The sequence below is a fragment of the Notamacropus eugenii genome, chromosome 1, assembly GCF_028372415.1.
Source record: "Notamacropus eugenii isolate mMacEug1 chromosome 1, mMacEug1.pri_v2, whole genome shotgun sequence".
In the NCBI taxonomy this organism is placed as follows: Eukaryota; Metazoa; Chordata; class Mammalia; order Diprotodontia; family Macropodidae; genus Notamacropus; species Notamacropus eugenii.
The window spans coordinates 179,148,733-179,169,137 of NC_092872.1; the positions used below are offsets into that span (position 1 = coordinate 179,148,733).

General features: G+C 49.1%; 1 protein-coding gene and 1 long non-coding RNA gene across 5 annotated transcripts; one reads left to right on the forward strand and one right to left on the reverse strand.

The window, feature by feature from the left end:
* Positions 1-367: 367 nt before the first annotated feature.
* Positions 368-1,528, reverse strand: LOC140511312 (uncharacterized). 2 transcript variants are annotated; one of them, XR_011969497.1, is made up of 3 exons: positions 1,345-1,528; positions 607-774; positions 368-484 (listed from the first exon to the last, which is right to left on the reverse strand). It is a non-coding gene; the product is annotated as an uncharacterized lncRNA (long non-coding RNA). The 2 variants fall into 2 exon arrangements; XR_011969496.1 differs by having other exon boundaries at positions 1,353-1,473.
* A 7,626-nt stretch (positions 1,529-9,154) lies between these two features.
* Positions 9,155-17,769, forward strand: TLX1 (T cell leukemia homeobox 1). Of its 3 annotated transcripts, XR_011969505.1 has the most exons (4): positions 9,155-10,091; positions 12,505-12,742; positions 14,375-14,632; positions 16,279-16,360. XR_011969505.1 is itself a non-coding variant. In XM_072620381.1 (3 exons), the coding sequence occupies exons 1-3, from the start codon at positions 9,521-9,523 to the stop codon at positions 16,499-16,501; spliced, it is 1,032 nt and encodes a 343-aa protein (XP_072476482.1). In that variant the 5' UTR covers positions 9,169-9,520; the 3' UTR covers positions 16,502-17,769. The 3 variants fall into 3 exon arrangements, 2 of the variants coding, with proteins under 2 accessions (XP_072476482.1, XP_072476488.1); XM_072620381.1 differs by lacking the exon at positions 14,375-14,632 and having other exon boundaries at positions 9,169-10,091; positions 16,279-17,769; XM_072620387.1 differs by lacking the exon at positions 14,375-14,632 and having other exon boundaries at positions 9,181-10,091; positions 12,541-12,742; positions 16,279-17,769.
* Positions 17,770-20,405: the final 2,636 nt, after the last annotated feature.

A 20,405-nucleotide genomic window follows, 5' to 3' on the forward strand; every position in this document is an offset into this window, starting at 1 on the left:
TGTGTACCTGCGTATGTATAAATAAACAGGAATGGGCACGAGTGACAGAAATGCTACCTGGATAGCCACCCTTGCAAAGGACCCCAGATACTTGCTCAAAGCACAACATAAATGGGGCCTCAACTCCACACCTCAAGCAGGGTACAGAGAATGTATGTCCTCTATTAGAAAGAAAGGGGTAACTGTTAACTTAGCCAAAATAAACTAAAAATGTTCCAGCTTCCTCTCAACAATTCAGCCAACTGCCTCACACTAATGCTTTTCTGTGGCTAAGGAGACTAGGTCACCTCCCGACCCTTTCACTCTCCATCTCACCATCCACCATCCCATGTTTTCCAAAATCCTAAAGATTATCATTCCATTCAAATCATGGACCGGTCGGGTGTTTATTCCAGCTCTGATCTTCTGATCCAAGCAAAAGGCACAGAATAGCAAAATTCCAAGCCTAAGTGGCTCAGCTGCTCCTGGCCTGCTGGCCCCGGTTCTGGCAGAAGAGAAAAAAATTAGAGGCTCAGCAAATAACCAAGGTTTGATGAAGATCAGGCCAGTACTAGAAAAGTGGGCCTGGACTCAAATCGCATTCCCCTTCCAACTTTAGTTCCTTACCCCAAGGATGACAGCGCAGACCCAGAGATTTGGGTCCAGTGGAACGGGACTGAGTCAAGGGTTTTTCACGCCCTGCAATCCCCCAGGCAGGGAAAGTCTGTTTCTTCCGTTTCCGTGGGATTGTATGGGATCTTCGAAGCTTGTCTCCTGGGGTCTTAGTCTAAGACCCTAGAGGGAAACAAGAAGTAACAAAAACCCGGATTGTTTTGGCTTCGTAAAACTCAAGGTCTGCACCCCAGTAATCGTCTAATTTCTCTGCTTCACTCAACCCGCGGGTGCTGTGCAGGACTTCGAACTAGGCGGAAAGTGGGAAGGAGTGGGAAGGGTGTTTCCCCTGGTCAGGACTTGGTGGAAGGGAAGGCAACCTGCTCAATACTTAGCACTCTCAAAAGGACCATTGAATAGTCTACTGTTTTACCAGTATGTACATATACCAGAGCTGGAGTGCCTGAGTGTTACATTGGCATTAACGAAGTGTGAAAAAATAGCAAAGGCTGTCCCCCAGTGTCTTAGATAGATACCCCGGGAAGCATTTACAAGAGAACAGGGACAGGGATCACACGGAATGAGAAATCGTAGATTGGTTTCAATCTGCACTGATGACGGGAGTGAACACGTCTACGAGCTCACGAATCGTGGAAGAATATTTTAGACCCCATCGGTTAAACCCCTCAGTTAGGCACCAGCGCTTGGGCCCTGGCCTACACCTGGGCTTGTTCTCTCGTAACTCCCTCCTACCCTCAGACCTGCCCCGAGACAGAGAAGAGGGAGGCGAAATACTGGTGCGGTATTTCCTTCTTCTTCCTCTCCTTCCTTCTGCGCCCCCATCCCGTCCCACCTCTGCTTCCTCTTAACTCTCTCTTCCCCAACCCCCTCCTCCCTTTCCACCTCACGGGGTGAGCGGGGCTCATTAAGCGCACCCGCGCGCTCCGTAATTACTCTAATAAGGCGCAGGGCGGAAAAAAAGGCTGGCGAGGAGAGCGCGCTGGGCGCTCATCAATTGCAGCTGTCTGTGCTCTGCAGGGCCGACTCATTACTTACCCGACTTTGCGGGCAGTCAAACGGGCCCAGAGCGGCTGCTGCGGAGTGGGAGGTGGAGGCGGAGGCTGTCGCTGCGGTTCGGGCCTTAACCTAAATTCGGCACTTTAAAGGAAGCAGTCTTAGAAGACTGCCAAGAGCTCGCTTCCTTCCCTTCTCCCTCTCCTCTCTCTTTCCCCTTCGTCCTTTCCCCACTTCCCCCTTTTAACTTTTCTCCCCTTTTCCCTACCGTTCTCTCACTTCGAGTTTCCCCTTTTATCCTTTCTTCCTCCCTTTCTAGATCTCCCTCTGTCTTTCCTCCCTCTTTCCTTCTCTCTCCCTTTCACTCTCATTCTTTCTCCTGACTTTCCCCAGGAGAGTCCAAAGCAAGTTGGAGACGACTGTATTTTGTGCTTTGGATTTATTAGGCTTGGGTATTTCTCAACTTTGGACCTTGCTAGCTTTGGCCCCAGTGTCACACTGGGCCAAGATCGTCATAGAAAGGCGTTGGACTAGATTTTCTGGTATACAAAGTTCCTTCCAGTTCTGTTGTATGGGCTCTGCATCCCCATTATGTGCTTCCCGGGCTGTATACGCCTGGGGTACCCAAGTGTATGTTTGGTGGAGAGAGCCTGAGGGGAGAAAACAGAAAGGGGAAAGGAAAACAGAAAGGTTGGTGAGAAAGGGGGGAATAAAAGAGACAAGAAAGAAGGAAGTGGAGGGGGAATGAGGAAAGCAGGGGGAAAAGAAAGCTGCGTGAGCAATAAACACTTTCCTTTTTGAAATGGTTTTTCTTTATAACTCGGTGGGAAAATGACTTTCTTCTCAAGTCCCCTCAGCCCCAACAGCTGTAGAACTCTCCTTCAGGAGCTCCCAAGACACATTTCTCGACCCTGGGCCTTGACCACTCCTTCCAGCTGCCCCATAATCCTACACTGCCTCTTGTCTCAGGTCGGTCCTCAATCCCAGGTCCTTGGTTCCAGGCTCGGCTGATCGCGTTACACCACTATTCCGGGCAGGCACAAAGCGACTTGGACTTCCCAGGCAGCTGGATATTTGCTCTGTGCTTAGTCTCGTCGTCTGAGCCTCCTTGCTCCTTCCGAAATCTGCCGTCAGGTGGCACAAAATAAGGAAGAAGGGCAGGATAAAGTCCTCTGGACCGTGGGCCAATTCCTTTAACAACTTTGGAAAAGGAATTCCGGCTTAAAAAGTCTCCGCCGTAACCGGGAAAGCAGTTAGGGGCCCTGAGGGATAGTCTCCATCTTGCTGACAGGTTTCCCTTCTGCAACAATATTAATCTAGCCTGAGCTAGCGCCACTCCGAGCGGCTTTGGAAACTGGTACTGGAATAAAGGAAGGAGGAAAGCAGCTCTTGGCGAGATCAGCCTGGAACGTTCAGCTCAGTCCCTCTGCTTAGACCCTTCTGCCTGCAAAATCTGTTGCCTCAGGCCAGCTCTCAGTCCCCAGCAAGGTTCCTGGCCTACCCTTCTTGCCCCCGCAATTCTCCGAGTGGGAAAGGGGAGCAGAGAATCCATAGTCCCTGGGTAGTTCTCTGCCCAAGCCAGACCAGTGCAGACAGGTTCCTCTCAAAACGCCACCAGGTCAAAGTCCCTTAAACTGTTCTCAGAGTCCTTCCCTTCTCTCATTCTTAACGGCAATGATTCCCGAGGGCTAGTGGAGAAAAATCAGAGCTTGTGAGTTCTTCTTTCTAATCATGGGATACTATGGAGCTGTGAATTATGTTCTCTTGCCCCCGCAGGATCCTTCCTCAGTTCACCAATGTCTCCTGCCTTCTCTTGGCTGGGGTCACTGCTGCTGATAGGGTTGGAAGAAACTGCTCTCCAAAGTTATGCATTTTGGCATGGTAGTGTGAGGATTGACTAGGACGGCACCTCAGGGGGCTTGTTGGTTGCCCCAGTCAGGCTTACTCTCCACAGTTGCCAGGAAAATTGGTTCTTGGCCCACCTCTGGCCAGGTCCTGGATCTCAGCTCCTGTTTTTTCTGGAATCCTTCTCTGGGTTGGCCCTGCGTGGCTAGTGCCAGTAATTTCCTGAGTTCAGAAGTCAGTAAGTAGACAGTTTGGTTAGCTAACTTCTTTAGAGCCTCCCACTTGAACTGAACCATTAAGCCTCTTTATTTCAAATCTTTTGTCTTCTCCGTGGTGCCTTCCCCTACTGAACTATCATCAAAGGCAAGGGGAATTGGGAAACAAAACAAGTCCCAGGAGCCAGGTATGGTAAGAAGAAGGGAGCTAAGGTAGGTAACAGCTGAGGCCCCAGTGGTTACAAACAAATCTGTCCACCCATCTACCATTTGGAACTGCTTCACCCAGCACCACCTTGGGGTGAGTGAAAGATGTGTGTGAATATGTGTGTGCATTTTATTTGGATCACCAAGGTCTCAGAATGGTCTTGGTTGTATATGCTCTTCAATGACTCCTGAAATCCCAAGAGAAGAAGCCATTCTGATGATGATCAGGCTGAGACTCCAGGAGTCAACACGTTGGTTGACCTTGTAAGCCTTAGGGGACTGGTTTAAAGGCCAACTTGAGTCAGAAGGGGTCGATCTCAATTCAATGTTCTTCTGCACTCCCTTTGAAGGTCAGCGGGGATGGCCTGGGTCAGAATGGGGCAATGTGCCAAATTACTCACCTGTGAATAGTCCTCTCCAGTGGAGTTGTTCTGCTCACTCACATTATAGTGCTGAGTAACCAGCAGCAGCGCCGGAAGGGCTTTCAAACTTCATCTACCGGTGCCCCCAACAAGCCTGACCAATAGCCTAGTGTCTAGCTGAAAGTGGAGGCAATGGGGCTTCTAGAGGCAAAGGGGAACACAAATACTCAGGCCCTATTAACTCCCTCACACAAACACCGCTATATATTCACATAGAAACACATTGTTAAATACAACTGACTATAATACACTCCTCCCTTACATAAGATAAGATCATGTTGCACAGCTTTTACACAGACGTCCTTATAGATACATTTCTCCCTTTGCCCACACAGGTTAGACATGTACTTGTCACATGAGTCCATCACACATGACTTCACCCTATTACAGACACACTCGTTATACCCTCAAACATACACACCATTATAAACACTTTACAAAGTTGCAGCTACATCCAAAACATCCATGCCAATGGTCAAACTCAACTAGTCCAATGTCTCTAGAAGTGAGGAAATTGGGGAAGAGCATCTGTCTTTGCTGCTGATGCCTTACTCCCCCTTCCTCCCCTTTCCCTCTGGTCCCAGCTGCTCTGCTTTTATTAGACACTTCTTTATTTGGTGTCCAAAGAGAACAGTGGGGGTGGAGTGTGTTTATATGTGTATTTATGTATGTAGCTGATGAGGCGGATGGAGGCAGCTTGATATGGATCGCAGATGGGGCAAGAGGGACCTGCCTTAGGGTGAAAGAACATGGACTTTCTGCTTTACATCTGGAGATAAGGGCAGTTATGTTGCACGGTACTGGGAGAGGAAAAGACTGGGATGCGAAGGGGTTCCATGGGAACTGGATTGCAACTTGTGCCTTTCAGAAATCTTTTGTAAGATCACCAGATTTAGAATGAACCTTGGAAGTTATCTAGCCCAACTCTTTCATTGTTACCAATGAGAAAAACTGAGTCCCAGAGAAATTAAATAATTCCCCAAAGTTATTATTCAGTAAGTAGCTGTGGCAGAATTTGAACCTAAGTCTACTGAATGGAAATCCCATGAGTTTTCCCACTGCTTCATACTAAGAATCCACCAGCACTATCTTAATAATGGCTCCTGAGAAGCAACAGGACTCTAGAGATCAGATCTCACTAGCCTAATGTAAGCCTTCATCACTCCAAGGGAGTTCATACCCAGTACTTGGAGTGGAGAGGAGGGGGAAGGAAAAAGATCTACTGAAGACATTTTCTATCAAGGGCTATTCCCAGTTTTGGCAGAAGGAGGCATACCTGGGGAATGAAGCCCTGGGGGGTTAAGATTAGCCCCACATATCTTGTGTCAAACTAAGGCACTTAGCTGATAGAGAAAAGGCTCTATTGGGCAACTATCCTTCAAACAGCTATTTTATATAACTAATAAATTATTGTTTCTAATAGGCTTGATCACAATATACAGTAAATGCCCCATTTATTTTCTTTGGCAGAATTAGAATTGACTCCACCAAATTAGAGAAATTATCAAGGTTGACAAACAGGAGGTTTTCTAAACTCTGTGCTGAATGCTGTACCTTGGAGAAAGAATTAAACATGGGCTAAGGGTAGGATTGATAAAGAGATCTCAAGGTCCTGGTGTACCACAAGTTAAATGACTACAATTGGTGTTTACAAAGGTGGGCCTTTTTGGCCCACAGGATAATAAGTACACACATTTACAGGCTTACTAGAGTAGGAAAGGTGAACCTCTCTTCCCAGGCATCCCAATTTGCTCAGCCTTTGACAACTTTTGTAAGCTTATCTTTGGATGTACTGAACCCTTCAACTGGCAAAGGGGCTAGGGACTGATCATGCATCTTGCCTATGTAAACAATAGGGGAGGGGAATTATATCTAGGAGGTTGGAGGTATCTAATGTCTAATAATAAGTAAGTGCCTACTCTGTCAGGAACTATACTAAGTGCTCAAGATTCAATTGATAAAAAGACTGTCCTGCCCTCCAGAAACTTACAAACTAATGGGGAGGGAGAGGGAGAGACAACACAAAATAATATGTGGTTTTTCCAGAGAGACGATGGTTGGGGAGAGAAGTATGGGGCAAAGGAGTGGTGTGAAGAGCTAAAAGGATGAAATAATGTGAAATAATCTTCATCTCCAGGAAAGACAAAAGGCCTGGGATTAGACATTCAGGGTCAGTTCGTTATTACATGGCATCAGAAGGCATGGGATAGTTGAGGGTGAGGAATTGAAGAAATTTCAAAGGAATGAATAATGGACCCTATGCTAAGAATATTTGACCAATCACAAAGCTAGTTCTTGTTCAAGGCAGGGCTTCAATCTAGATCTTCCTGATGTATAGATGCTTTCACTTAAAAAAGACTCACCATGTGGCTTTTATGAGGATCAGAAGGTGTTCAACTTTGTCCTTATTTTTCCTGGAGGCAATTTTTTGGAGGATAAGTGACTTGCCCAGGGTCACATAGCTAGTAGATGTCTGAGGCAGGATTTGAACTCAGGTCCTCCTGACTCCAGGGCCTGTGATCTATACATTGCATCACCTAGCTGCCCAAGCTCAGAATAGGGAAGCTCATCTTTAGAAAGGGGAATTGTATGGCCAGCATGATGATGAGGGATTATGTAGGATTCAGATCTCTCTGGCCCCTTCTCTACTAGCACTCAAAGACACAAAGTGACCAGCTATTAGCAGAAACATAAGTAGGTTGGAAAAGGACAGAAAGGGGATCAAAGGGAGTTAAATCATGTTAGAAGACACTCCTGCAACTCCCAGAAGAGGGAGGAATAGTTGAATTGTGGAGCAAGGACGACCTCAGGCCATTCTCCCACCGACTGGCATCCACAACATAAATTTTCATATTTATCATCACAAGCAGCCTCTAAACTACAATAGTTTTTAGTATATACTTTCGATTGTCTGGAAATCAGAAGAGTATTTACTCACGAAAAGTTTTCCCTAGAGATAAAGTACTCAGGCTAGTCCACAGAGTACTGGACAGTACTGGACAGAAATTTGACTGGAGAGTAGCGGGATCAATGCAGTGTAAGAGGGAGGATGGAGATGAGAGGAAGGAGAAGAAATAAATAGAAGAGGAGGAGAGAGACTCCTCTCTCTTCCTTGGTTTTGGACAGCTAGAGGCAAAATTCCTAAATACAAGAAGATTGTCTTTGGTCTCCTCTCATCTCTCTTTTTGCTCTCCTCTTCTATCCCCAGGTACCCAGGTAATCTTTCCCATGACCTCCCCCCCAACCCCTACTATGCCTTGGTCCCCAGTGCCTAAGCTTCTTTCAAGTATAACCCCAGAGTCCAGGGGTGGGAAGGCATCGGTTTAGAGGCTGTATGTGACCCTCTAGGTCCTCAAGTGTGGCCCTTTAAGTGAATGCAAATTTCACAGAACAATCACCTTTAATAAAAAGATTTGTTCTCACCCCATCAAAGGTCTATAGACACACACACAAAAACGACAAATAATTGACCAATGCTCCAGCCCCACTCTCTCAGGGAACTAGATTTTAGTTACTGTTAGAAAGAAAAGCTCTGACAATAAAGAATAATGGAAAGCACTCTATATGGAAAGGATCAGAAGATTTGACTTTGAGTTTTGACTCTGCAGACAACTGTGTAATCTTGTTCAAATCACTTGATCTCTATGAACCTCCTTTATCTGTAAAATGAGGGAGTTAATAGGGTACTGATTACATTTTCAGATATGGTTAATATATACATACATATGTATGTATATACATATATGCTTATTTTTCTTTGTCACAAGGGATGATTAAAGCTGGAAGAGGACCAGAAATGATTGTCATATACAGATGAGACATCAAGAAAATGTATTTTAAAATAAAATTAAATAAAACAAAAGGGTTGAACAAGATGAACTCTATGGCCAGTTCTAGCAATCTATGAATCTGTAATTAAATTAATCCACACTAAGGTGTGGGTGACTGTTGTTATCCAAAGGCATCTTCATTTTGAGAGAAGCTTGTAAACCCAAAGGAAGAGATGATTTGTGGGACTTTAGCAAGGTTTTATAAGATGAAAGAAAAGCATTTGAGGTGGGGGTGTCTAGAAACTTTGGGCAAGGGTCATCACATCCATCCTGAGAGTCTGTCGTTCATCTCTCATTAATTGTCCTTTTCCTAGCTTCTTCCCAATCCCATTTCTGAATCCAGAGATTCTATCAAAGCTATAAATATTATTGTCAACTTTTCTGGAGCTAGGAATGTGAGGGAAGGTATTAAAAATAATAAATTTTGAAGTGGACGTTGCCAGTATTTTCCTAAAATTACCCAGAATAGCCAGATCTCCACACACTGGGAGACTAAAACCAAAAATTTCTTTTTAACCCTCCACAATTGAAGCTTGGAAGCAAATCTTCATGTTAATTAGCAGGTGTTGTTGTCAACCTGGATAGAAGCCACTTCCTCCTTTCCCTGAGACTCCTGACATCTGGGGGACCAGAGTCCAAGGAACTTGGGGTTTCTGATTTGGGAGCTGGGAGAGGTGAAGGACAGGCCCTGTTTGCCAGAGTGAGGCTAGGACTGACTATTCTCTTTACCACCTCTTTCTCCTGTGTTACTATGTCCCATTAGTTTGTCTTTCTAGATCGCTTCCTATGACTTTCCTCTTTCGCTTTCTACTGCCCTGTCTTTTTTTTGGTTCTTCTCTCTCTCCACCCTCACCCTCCCCCCTCCTTTTTTTTTTCTATTTCTCACTCTCTCAGTCTCTCCCTCCGCCCTCCTCCAGTTCCTCTCTTTCTCTCTCCCTCCCTCTCCCTCATTCTCTCCCCCTCTCCTCCTCACTGTCATTCATTCGGCTCCTCTCCGCTCTCAGCCAATGGAGAGACAGGGCCTAAAACTGCGAAGCTACATCTCACCCAGGCCTTTTCGCCCAGTGATTGATGTCCCAGAGTCAACAGCGAGCGAGAATCTGGAGGAGGAGAGGAACAGGCGGCGTTCCCCCTCCCCCCGGCTACTTCAACGAACCCTTCCGCACTTCGCCTCCAAGTCTCCCCCAGCACCCGGAGCGAACCCGAAGCTGGTGCCGACTGCTCCCGCCTCCGCAGCCGCGCTGCGCTCCGCGCCCCACTGCGCCGCTCCTGCCCCCGGGCCCGCCCAGCCCAGCCCTGCGCCGCCAACCCAGAGGAGCTCAACCCCCCCGGCAGCTCTTCCGTGCTTGTGTCGCCGGGCCCCCAGCGGGGCCGGGGCCCGGGTGAGCCGGGGGACATGGAACACCTGGCCCCGCACCACCTCCACCCGGGCCACGCCGAGCCCATCAGTTTCGGCATTGATCAGATCCTCAACAGCCCGGACCAGGGCAGCTGCATGGTGTCTGCTTCGCGCCTGCAGGACGCAGACTACGGGCTCGGGTGCATAGTTAGCAGCGCTTACAACACCATGACCGGGAGTTATGGGGGAGCCGGCGGCGGCAGTGGTGGCGGCGGGGCTGGCCCGGGCCCGGGGCCCGGGGCTGGAGCCGGAGCAGGCGGTGGTGGCGGTGGCGCTGGGGGCTACGGAGGCAGCGGCGGCAGTGCCTGCAGTATGGCCTCTCTGGCCGGCTCTTACAATATGAACATGGCCATGGGCACTGGGGGCGGCGGGAGCGGTGGCGCTCTCAGCTCCGCCGGGGTGATTCGGGTGCCTGCTCACAGGCCTCTGGCCGGAGCCGTTCCTCACCACCAGCCCCTCGCCACCGGCATGCCCACCGTACCCGCCGTACCCAGCGTCAACAACCTCACAGGACTCACTTTCCCCTGGATGGAGAGTAACCGGCGATACACAAAGGACAGGTTCACAGGTGAGCCCTGACTCGTGTCCGCCTCTGCCTCTCTTCCCCACCCTCTGTTCGGGTTCCTGCTCCTCTCTGCGCCTCCCGATCTATCACCGATTAGCTTTTCTTCCCCATCCCGACCTGTGATTCCCTTTCCGCTTTCTTTGCCCCTAGCCTCGGCCCAGCCCGGCTGGCCCCTTCCGCAACTGATGTCCCACTTGCTCTCTTCGATCTCTGCACCCCTCCCCCCAACTCCCAGTCCTGGTTCTGCTCCGCCTCTCCCCCTCTGGTTCCTGGCTTGCTCAATCCCAGCCAGGCGATCGAGAAGAGGGGAGCATGAAGGTCTAGATTTGAGGGATCATTTTCCCTGAGCGGAGAGAGAATAGGATTTGGGGACTTGGGTAGGGGACGCTGGGAAGGGGTTACTTTGTTCTTCCGCTCCCTCCTGCTCCCTCAGAGCAGAAGGTGGGCAAATGTAGACCTTTGCACTAACCTTAGAACAAACAACGAATTGAAAAGAACCCCAGGTGAGCGGAGCTCCGAGCTTACTCCCATTCTACCTCAGAGCAGAGCCCACCCGAACCGGAGGACTTGAGACATGTGGAGTAGGGGTAACCACCTCTGGGAAGTCCCCTGGCCGAAAACCTGGGGGAGGGGCAGACAAGGTTCGGATTCTGTCTGCTTGGGTATAAGCCACCCCCCACCTCTATCCCTCGGCCTTGTTTTATTTTTGTTCTCAGCCCGGGCTTGCCTCCACTCCTCCCCGACCCCCTGCTCAATGAATAATGCACCAACCCTGACCGGGCCATCGATCCAGTAGCCCTGAGTGCGACTCCGGGGACGATTACACAGTCTCATTTCTTTCTCCTTTTTTCTCTTCTCTCCTTTTATATCTTCCCCCACCCCCACTTTCCAGGGCTGTTCCCCTCCCCAGGGCCCCTGGCCTAACCTCCCCCCAACACACACGCACACACTTGAGCACACACATACACACATAGCCCCCTGTTCATTTTCCAACCTGAACTCTCAGCCATAGCCCAGATGCTTCGGGGCCCTGGAGGGGGAGGAAACCAGTCCCCGCTTGCAATGAAGGTTCCCAAACAGGGTTGGGACCAGGCAGGAGCAGGAGCTGAGGATTCAAGGATTAGCGTCTCCAGCAGAAGTGCCCCCCTGTTATTCTAGGAAATGAAGGGCTCTAATCCCCAGATAACATAGGGGAAGGGGAAGTGGCTGCTCCCCAATTCCAAGGAGTGAATATTCTTCTCCCCTAGAACTGGGAGCTCCATCAGGTAGACTCAGTTTCTCACTCATCTCTGAGAACCTCTCTGAGAGGTTCAACTTGAGGGTCTTAGTTTCCCATTTACTCCCTGCAGATTCACTAAAAGTTGGAAGATCTCTGGAAATTCTCAGAGTTCTGAGAAGGTATAGTGGCACAATGCCCCTGACTCTGGAGAGGGTATAGAGGCTAGGACTGAGCAGAGCCTAGCTAATCTGGAATTTACATGAGCAAGGCCTTTTATTAAAAGGAAGGCTCTAGATCTCCAAGAAAAGGGCCCAGGCAGGTTGAGGACTCCTAGGATCAGAGCAGTGCTTCCTCCTTTCCCTTCTCCAGAACCTTGTGAGATTGATTCCTACTACACCAGACTTCCCTCTCCAGTAAGGCCCTAAGGCCTGAGCATACCCAGCTAGGCCCAGGTAGGCATTACCCGGCCAGCCTCCCCAGGAATACCCCTTTAAAGAATTTTGCTCTCAGAGAATATGTGTCTAAAAGCATGAGTATATGGAGTAAGAATGTGTATGTGAGCATGTATATGTGTTGTGAGAATTAATTGTGTACTTGTATGAGAATTATGTGTGACTTGCAGATTTGTATATGGTATATATTTGAAGTGACACACATAATTGTATCTGTGTATGAGGGTGATTATATGTGTATGTTGTGTGAAAATATGCTTATGTGTGCCAACTGTATCTGAACCTTTAGAATCTTTACCCTGCTTGTCTGACCATAGCTGCTCCCGCCCAGCACCAAATACAGGCATTTCTCAGGGGGACTTATCCTACTCGAGTGCTCAGCTTAGAAGGATACTGGAGTGATGGGACTGCTTCAGCTTCTCCCCCAACCCCCACTCCAATTAAGAGAGAAAACTGACACAGACGAGGGGCTTGGCTACCCGTAGAAAAGGATAGGAGACTGGGGCTAAGGTCTTGGTGGTGGCAAGGGGGGTTGAGAAAGGGTTTCCAGGCAGCTCTGAGACAATTGCAGACAGGAAGCTTTGTTGCCAGGCCTGAGCTTAGCTTCCCACTGCTCCCTGTTCTCCGGGCCTGCTCGCTCCTCAGCTCCGGGTCACTAGGGCTCGGTTGCGGTGTGTGCCTTTGCAGTGGACGCCTCCTGACGCTGTGCCGCTTGCTTCTGCCGTCTGTCTGTCTCCCGCTCCAGTGGCCCTCTCACCCTTCACTGTAACACGCCGTATAGGTCACCCTTATCAGAACCGGACGCCCCCGAAGAAGAAGAAACCTCGTACATCCTTCACACGCCTTCAGATCTGCGAGCTGGAGAAGCGCTTTCATCGCCAAAAGTACCTGGCGTCAGCCGAGCGTGCGGCCCTGGCCAAGGCGCTCAAAATGACCGACGCGCAGGTCAAAACCTGGTTCCAGAATCGGAGGACGAAATGGAGGTGAGTCTGCAGGAAACCGGGAATTCCATAAGGGCGGGTGAGAGGCCTGGTTGACTAAAACTGGTTCTCCTAAGCTATTTCTGACTGTTTCAGTCCACCCTTTCTCCCTTCAACTCCCAAACCCGAGATGCGAAGGCTGTGTATGCGCCGTGGTGAGGCTTAGAGAAGTCATTTCGGATCAAACTGGGGGCTCACGTCTTGGCTATCTCGACTCACCTCCGGCAGCCAGGAATGACCCACTTTGTGTTGATCTGGACAAGATCCTGTATAGGCAAATGATTGGTCTCTTCCCTATCACTGCTCCCCCCACACCAAATCTCCGTGTTCTTGAACTCGGAAAACCGTGCTAGATCATTTGGGTGAAGTATACGTCCACCATAATGTCCACTTTTGAACCAAACATGACCATGTATGGGTCTGTTCAGTATACCGGGGTGTGTGTGTGTGTGCCTTTTGGCAGGATGGTGACGCGGAGTTTGAATGTCTCTGAGGAAACTTCTTTGGAAGTCCAACCTGGCGGTGGATAGCAAATATTTCTGAATCAATACACCTAACACGTGGCAATCTGACTCCCGCCGTAGCCTCCTCTCCCCAGGGCTCGGGGTTGGGTAGAAGTGTGAGCAAAATAGATGACTGGGGATTCCAGGCTTGGAATGGGAAAGTAAGAGTCTGCGACTTTCTTCTGCCTCTGTAGACAGGCCCCTCAGGTAGGAGCCCAGGCAACCTGGGTGATCCTGGAGTCTTCCAGGAGCTGCAGAGGGTAGCCAGTCTTCTGGTGGAGGTTCTGGTAACTACTGAGAGACTGAACCGATAACCTAAGTGGAATATCTAGTTGGATAAGGAAATGAACGTCAGAAAGAAGAAAACAGTAAGGTTTTTTTTTTTTTTTGAGGAGGGGACTCCGAACCCATAGCTCCACAGTGGAGTCGGACTCTGCTGTAGGTGTTCCAGACCCTCCTGGCTTAATATTCCCGTATAGTGGCTAAAGGAACTCCTTTCTCCTGCGCTTCCCGACCCAACTAAGGCCCATCATCTAAAATTCCCTCCAAACAACCCATCTCAGCAACAATCTCTGCCTGTGGCGGGGAGAAGGCTAGAAGGAGAAAGCTTCACTCAATGGCTTGGCTACCAGAGACCATTTTGCTCAGCAAGCCCCAGCCCGCCTGAGGCAGTGACCAACTCTGATGCCCTACCCTAGAGATGGAAAATCAATCAGTCAGAATCGGGGTTGGGAGTGATCAATTAAGGACAGATGGATGTGTCTAGGAAAGAACGGGAGAGAGCTATTGAGGGAGTTGGGGAGACATTTGCTTGGTCTCCTTCTGTCACACATGCACACTTTCAACTCTGGAGTGCTCCCAAAGTCTGTCCATCCACACTTTTCCTCACACACAGGTACAGACTTGCACAGTTTCTCTCACAAATTGGATCCCTCATAGAATGACAAAATCTGTCCTCTTGTCTCTATCTCTGTGTCTTTGTCTTTCCTCTGTCTCACTGTCTGTCTGGCCTCTCCGCCCCTCACCCACACCCCCCACCCCTACTCACACAAATCTATAGACTCTGGATTACACTGCATTACACCACACTACACTCACTAACACACACACATTCTCACGCCCGTTCTTTCAGAGCCCCTGGGGAGCGGCAGCTAATGTGAATGGAGTCAGAGGGAGGCGCAGATCCCGGTCGGGCTGGCTGGGCAGAGGAAGGAATTGCAGTTTCCTCTTTTTCTGAATGAAGAAGCTGAATCTGCCTGGGATTCTGCTGTCGTGTCCACAAAGAAGACACGCAGCCCCCGTGGGGTCGACTTTTCCGCAGTCGTGCATTCCAGGCAGTAGGAGATGGGGGAGGAGGCTTCCAGGAGTCATTAGGGAGGGAACAAGAAAGGTATTTTCTGGGAAGGGGGGTGGGAATGACAAACTAGGCGGAATGCTGGGGCTCACAAAAACACAATTGAGGATTTGGGGAAGAGACAGAGAGGAGAGATAGGGAAAGATTTTAATATTTAGACAGGGACACATGAGAGACAGGGAGAAACAGATTCCCAGAAAGGGGAAAAAAACTGGGGAATTAAACTGATCTTATTCCTAATGAAGAAAAACAAAGATATCAAACTTTTTTTCGTTTGGAACGAAAACCCTTAATTCTTGGGAAGAAAAAAAATCCCAGAGACACAGGAAATGAGGGGGAAAAGAAAAACCAAAAGAGGAAGAAAGAAATCTAGACAGATTGAAATGCGGGGGGTGGGGCGGGAGGGGAAGGGAAGAAAAAGGGAAAAAGGAAGATAGGAAGGAAGGAAAGAGAAAGGAAGAGAAAAGGAGAGAAAGAAATTACAAAAGGAAAGGAAGAGGAAAGCAGGCCAAGAGGGATCCTCGTTTGCTTTCTGCTTTTTAAATCGATCTGCTACAAATTGCTCCTGGAGGCTCCGGGGACTCACATTAGATCCGTTCACCTTAGAGACAGACGTTTGATCTCAGTTTACAGGAGGGGTGAGGGGTGGATGGAGGTTGCATTAGATGGAATATGTGACTCATCGCCTCCTCTTACTGGCTTCATGGAAACCGTACGGGCCTTACTGAAAGCTCAGCATAGGGCTAAGGAGAGGGAGGAACCGATTCGGCTCCAGGAGTCAGGGAACTCCAGAACCCAGGGTTGAGAGTTTAAGCGATTGGGACTCAATCCCTTTTCTCCAGTAAGCAAGACTTACTCTGGAAGCGGGAAGTTGGGGGATGGGGTAGAAGGAAGAAAGCTAGTTTGCAACCCCAGACTGGCTCATTGGAAGCCTGTTTGTTTCTGAGTCTCTGCAGCTCTGAGACACTCACTCCCCTTAGACCCCAATAGAGCTAAATTCGCCCATGTCTCTGAGGCTTTACTGGGCCACTTGTCCTCTCTGTCCTTGTACCCAGAACCTTCTGAGCAATACGGGAAAGGAGTCAGGGAATCTTTGTTAGATGGATTTTCGAAGAAGTCCCGCGTCCTGGCTAGTAAGAAGATCTGACTCTCTCCAGATCTTCTATGTAGCCAGGACAGCCAGTGAAGTAGAGTGCAGAGGTCCTTGAGGTGATTGCTAGTTTCATTTCTAGACTGCCTAGTCTGAGAGCAAGGTGGTTAAGGGCCTCTTACTGGAGGACCGAACTTCTTTTCTGTGCGTCCACTCTCCGTACCCTTCAACACAGACAAGCACACACGTACACAATTTCAGAGGAATTTTCCGGTAGTAGCCCGAGACCCCGCACTTAGGCTGATGTTTGACCTGGCGCTGGGACTAGAAAGGAGCTAGGAAAAGCAAAGAGATTGTTCTTACTTCACCGCCAAGTCTCCCAGTCTTCCTCCTTAATTAGCTCAGTGGTGGGGTGGGGCGGGGGACTGAGACACCCTTGGGACTGTGCGGAGGGTTCACCCGGTATCCCTTTTCTAGACTCAAGAAACTGGTGTTCTTGGGACCAGCAGTTTCCCCGCCCCAAGGTTTTGGGGAGCCGAGGGCCGAGGGGGAAGGGCAGTGGCTGGCTCTGAGGCGGCTTGTCCCCGTACAGGCGGCAGACGGCGGAGGAGCGGGAGGCGGAGAGGCAGCAGGCTAACCGCATCCTCATGCAGCTGCAGCAGGAGGCCTTCCAGAAGAGCTTGGCTCAGCCGCTGCAGGCTGACCCGCTCTGCGTGCACAATTCATCGCTCTTTGCCCTGCAGAACCTGCAGCCCTGGTCCGACGACACTGCTAAGATCACCAGCGTCACATCAGTGGCCTCAGCCTGCGAGTGACCCCCCTCCTGTCGGGGCCCACCCCGCTCGGTTTCGCTGTCCCCTCCTCGATCTCTCAGATCCTCAGCCCCTCCAGGATCCCCGCTAAAAGAGTGGGAGCCCAGACTTTGGGGTTGTGAACGAGAGGAGCGACCTCCCCACCCTGAGTACTAGCACTGCACCCCGCACCCAGCCTCGAGAGACGGACCAAGTTCGGGAGCTGTGCCTGGAAAGGGGTAGGGAAGGTTCCCGAGGGTTTTGCACAGAGGAAAGAGTGAGGACCCTTTCCCCTGCCCCAGCCCTTTTCACGGACCACGAGCCAGTTCTCCTTGCCCCCCGCCCCCCCCCCCTCCAGTAACCGGACACAAAGTGAAACTCGTAGAAAGCCAGCTCGCTACCTGCCTCTGCTCTCCGAGGTTCGGTACCAGTATCGTCCAGTCCGGGTGAGCAACCCCACCCTTATCTCCGGATTTATTTTCCATGGAAAATAACTTGGAAATAAAATAGGGACTTCGATTAGAAGGGGCTTGGGGACCCAACTGGAGCCTCTAGTCCTGGGCAGTTTATTCTCCCTGATCCTCGGTTCAGCTGGTACTTTTCAGATTCTGCTCAATTTCCGTTTATTTTATTTTATTTTTAAATTGGGGAATCTAGAGGGAGGCCGAGGAAATGGAGGAGGAGAGAGCAAAATTAGAGCTTCTAGGATCGAGAGCGTTTTGAAGGTCCCCCAAGGAGCCCGTCGATCCCCTGTCAATTCGGCCCTACTTTCACAGTCACTCGTGGACAACCACACCACACACAGCAGCTGCATGGTCACCCACGATCACGAAGTTTCATAATGCACTTGGGTGCCCACAGTATCACTAACAGGAACACACAACAACCGCAGTGGCAGCAGTCACAGATCCCAGTGACACTTAGTAATGCCCACAATTCCTGTTTGCCCCCCTCACTCATAGTCACTCGTATAATTCTGCACACTCAGTAGCAGGCAAGCACAATTCTACATCCCCCCCCCCACACACAAATACACGGTCCCATACAGTGTCCCTCGAACAGTTCCCTCGAACACAGTGTCCGCGCAATCTTGAACAATCAGTCTTGCATACAGATTGTAAAGGACAGTCATATATGGAGCCTGTTTGGGGAGGCTAGCTTTGCATCCGTCTTTGAGGTTGGGGGTTTAAGTTATGCACTTATAAGGTGTTTTCCCTGTAACCATTTTATAAAGTGCTTGTGTAATTTATGTGGAAAATATGAATAAAATCGTCCGGATCCGGAACCCTGCGGTAGGTGGCCCAATTCATTTTCCTACGCTTCCTTTCCAGGGGTGACTGGAAGAGTAGACTCCAGAGAGCTGAGTGAGAATTCCCCCCATCCAAAAGGGATGGGACGGACGAAGACTCAGATTGGGAGAACCAGGAGCGCCTTTTCAGTGTCTCTCCTGTGTTAAAAGTGTGTACTTGTAATTGGGTGAACAGAATCGAAATATCATTCTGTTGAGGCATCCATGTTAACATGTACACAAATTAATCGCAGAATTTGGCTACTTACCACTTGGCCCTTTATCTCTCTCCCCATAGAACTAGCATTTTTAGGGGGTCCGTTGTCTTTGCCAGTCCTGGTGTGGAGCCTAAGTTCAGAAAGAGGTCCCAAAATGAAAGGGGACTCTGCTCAGTTTCGGTTTAATTTATTTTTAAATGTGGTGATCTAGAGAGAAGTTGATGAAGTGAAGGGTGGGAATATGGGAAAGAGAATTTTAACTTCTAGGATAGGGAAATAAGGGAAAATACGTAGAAGGAATAAGAGAAACTCAAGCGGGAACCCAGCCCCAACAAACTCATGCACACTTGAGAGAATTCACACATTCACCCTGTCATTCATACAAACATCCATGAATACTTCCACTCCCTCATACTCACGCTTTTACACACTCCTCAAACACCCAACACTAACAAACACATTTATTCACACATTAACTTCCACGACTGTGCACACACACCCTCACCCTCAACCAGTCAAAGCGATCTTTATTAAATGCTTATATATGCTGTGCTCGTACTCACATTCACACACACACACACACACATCACTTGATACTTTAGTTTGTTGATAACTAGGGAAACCAAGGAGACATTAAAGGCCAAAAAATCGTTTTGCTTATTTGTATAATGTCTTCAGTTATGCGGCTGAAAAACAGGAATAGAAAGGTATACCAAAGACCTGGATTTGGAGTCAGAGCACCTAAGTTCTGTAACTTACTACCCATGTGATCTTGGGCAAGCCACCTTCTCTTTATGGGCCTCAGTCCAGAGACCTGCACTGGTGGGCTCTAAAGTCCCTTTTATCTCTAAATCTTTAACCCTAATAATTGTATGAAAATGCAAAGAAAGTGAGAGAGGAATGAGCGACAGAGAGTTCAAATGAAAGTGAGAAAAGAGGCTTGTATCTCATTGAGTACCTATTCTCTGTCTGCAGTTTTCTCTGACTTTCTATTTTCTATCCCTCAAAGTGTGTGTGTGTGTGTGTGTGTGTGTGTGTGTGTGTGTGTGTGTGTTCCTGTGTGTACTGGTACTTTAAACCTGAGATTGAATGCAGGCCTATCTTTCTAGGCAAAAAGGAGGGAGAAAGGTCTCTGCCCCACTTCCTCAGTTTTGTCACTGACATGTCCAACATGACAAAAAATGAAGTCCATGGACACTATTCACTTTTGGTGAAATCCAGCCAGGCTCCTATTATACTTTGTTTTTCACTGCTCTGGGGCAGCTTTTGATGAGATGTTAGCAGTTATTACAGACAATCCTCCGCATCCTACCCCTTCCCCCATTCCCTCTCTCCCCTTCCACACACAAACTTTGGATCTGGGTAAGTTTAATAGACCTAAATCCAATTGCCCTTCTCTCTCCCAAAACCAGGACTGGGGGTCCCTACGGGTTATGGTTGGGCAGAGAGCAGACTAAGCAGTCATTTTGACTCCTCAAAAATATGCTCTGGTCGGGGATCTCGGGGTAGTTGAATCAAACTTTGGTACCTGACCCATATGGAAGACAGTACTTATCACTCCGAAAAGAGTCCCCTATTCAATTGCGCCCACGGGCTTCTCCGTCCTCCTAGAGCTTTATTTCTCACCCACCTTCCGCATTCGTCTAATTCGAAAGTTCGCCATGAGGTAGGAGAGGGGAAAGGGATTGGTCTCCGCTATTTTCTACCTCTTAGCTGTCGAGTTTTTTAGATCTCTTTTTGGGGTCTGGAACAATCCTGGGCTTCCCCCTATTGTCGCCGAGTTGGGAGTGTAGACTGATTCCAGATTGAGACACCGCGGGGTAACAAGCGCGCTCTGATGCCAAACAGTCTACTCTGTGAAGGTCTCTATCCGCTAGGCTTCTCTGCTCTTTCCCTTGGGCTGGTTGAGGCAACTATGTGCTCTTCTCCTTCTAATCTTCTCTGTGGTTCACCGTAGGCATTTTCTGTCTCACAGCAAAGGAAAGCAGTCCTTTTCTCCCTCCTCGCCCCCCACCCCGTACCTAAATTACTCTCCCCCCCCCCCCCCAACTACCCAGCTTCTCCAGGATTCTGGCGCCTCCTTTGTCAACTCTCAAACTTGTCCTCCATTAACCCAGAGGTAGGAGATTAATGCATTTCTTTGCCTCACCTCCAAGGGTGTATACTCCAGGGCAAATTGTCCCAGTAGAGGGTTTTAGGGTCGGGGAGGCTGGAGGACCCCGAAGTTTGGGTCTTTTCCTAGAATGGATTTTATCCTGTCTGGACAAGCCTCAAGAAGTCGTAACCAGTTTCTCTTCTCCTCTCATCATGCACTGGGTATACACAAAAATTCACAACCGTCCCCCAAACACAGCCACATACAGAACCCTCACCCAGTTCTACTCAAATAATGTTCCTTGAATAAGTACGTTCTTTTAAACGG